Raw genomic sequence first — 1,217 nt, forward strand, 5'->3', positions numbered from 1 at the left:
TGTCTCAGCAAGGCATGCCCTTATTTTATTTTCATCTCAGCAAATGTGCTCATGTGGCACCTAACCGGCATCAAACCAAAGCCCTCAGAGTGACAAGCGTGGGCTGAGACAACTGCAAACTTCCCATGTGTAGGTCTCAATGCCTATTCACATCACAACACCTGTTCCTCTCTCTGGTCCCTTAGAGTGGCCTAAATGTCTCAAGTGCGCTAACACTGCCGGCCACAAGGTGGTGGAAAAGCTGGGATAGGAAGCCAAGCAGTGCCTTGAAAGCAAGTTCTTTTCTCAGGCGACACATCTCCAGATAGGGTCCGGGTCACGCTTATCTAACATCCTCCTGTCTGCCTGGGCTGGAATGAAGAAAAAGCCATCCTCCGCAGTGCCACTGGGAAGAAGACACAAGCTGGTTTACACTTTTTAGAGCTCAAGCATCTAAGAAAGTCTTGTCTGGGGAGATGGGGACAGCAAGCACTCAGGTCAGCACTGCTGGCCAGGGCAAACCCGAGTCCAGCTTTGTAGCCTTTGCACACGGCGTACTTTGCCAGGATCCATGAAAATACTCAAAAGAGCCCATGAGGATATTTTACTTATATGCAGTTCTGTCAGGAGTTCAGGATTGTCTGGCTTTCTCAGGATCCTTCTCGGGATCTCAGTTCAAAATTAGCTATTCAAAGCATGAAATAAGAGAGAATACACTTTAAGAATCAAGGCTTCTCTTTTTAGCCCAGCTGAGGGAACAATTTCAGACATGACTGATCGAAAACCAGGCACGCATCAGGGCACAAGCTAGCTCTCAGACTCAGATTTCTCCTCTGGTGCGGTACACATGGGGACTCGACGTGGGTCTCGGCACTCCAGCCTATCTTCTGCGAGACTAGTTGACCCGGCAGGCACGGATCATGAGTAGCTGCAGGAGAATGAAGACCGGAGACGTGATCAGGCCGAACCAGAGCTCTCGCGTTTGCTCCACCAGCTTCTGGCACAACAACATCTCGAAGACGAACTTGAGACTGAGAACTGTGAGGACCCAGAAAAGGCGGAGCACGGCCAGCCGCTTCTCTCCATCCTGGAAGAGTCGCACAGAGACGATGGTGGTGAAGTAGGTGCTGAGCCCGTCAGCAGCGAAGAAGGGCACGAAGACGTTCCACCAGGAGAGGCCAGGAGCCAGGCCGTCCACACGCAGGGCCAGCAGCACGGAGAACACCAGTAGGGCCAGC

At 52.0% G+C, this 1,217-nt stretch overlaps 1 protein-coding gene across 1 annotated transcript; it reads right to left on the bottom strand.

Moving 5' to 3' along the window:
* TMEM203 (transmembrane protein 203) lies at positions 1 to 1,216 on the bottom strand (the record flags this gene model as incomplete). Its single annotated transcript, XM_010841733.1, has 1 exon — positions 1 to 1,216. A coding segment is annotated over one exon (342 nt), but the record flags the coding sequence as incomplete, so codon positions are not given.
* Between the last annotated feature and the right edge of the window lies 1 nt (position 1,217).

This window comes from Bison bison, unplaced genomic scaffold, assembly GCF_000754665.1.
Source record: "Bison bison bison isolate TAMUID 2011002044 unplaced genomic scaffold, Bison_UMD1.0 scf7180017847083, whole genome shotgun sequence".
Taxonomy (NCBI): Eukaryota; Metazoa; Chordata; class Mammalia; order Artiodactyla; family Bovidae; genus Bison; species Bison bison.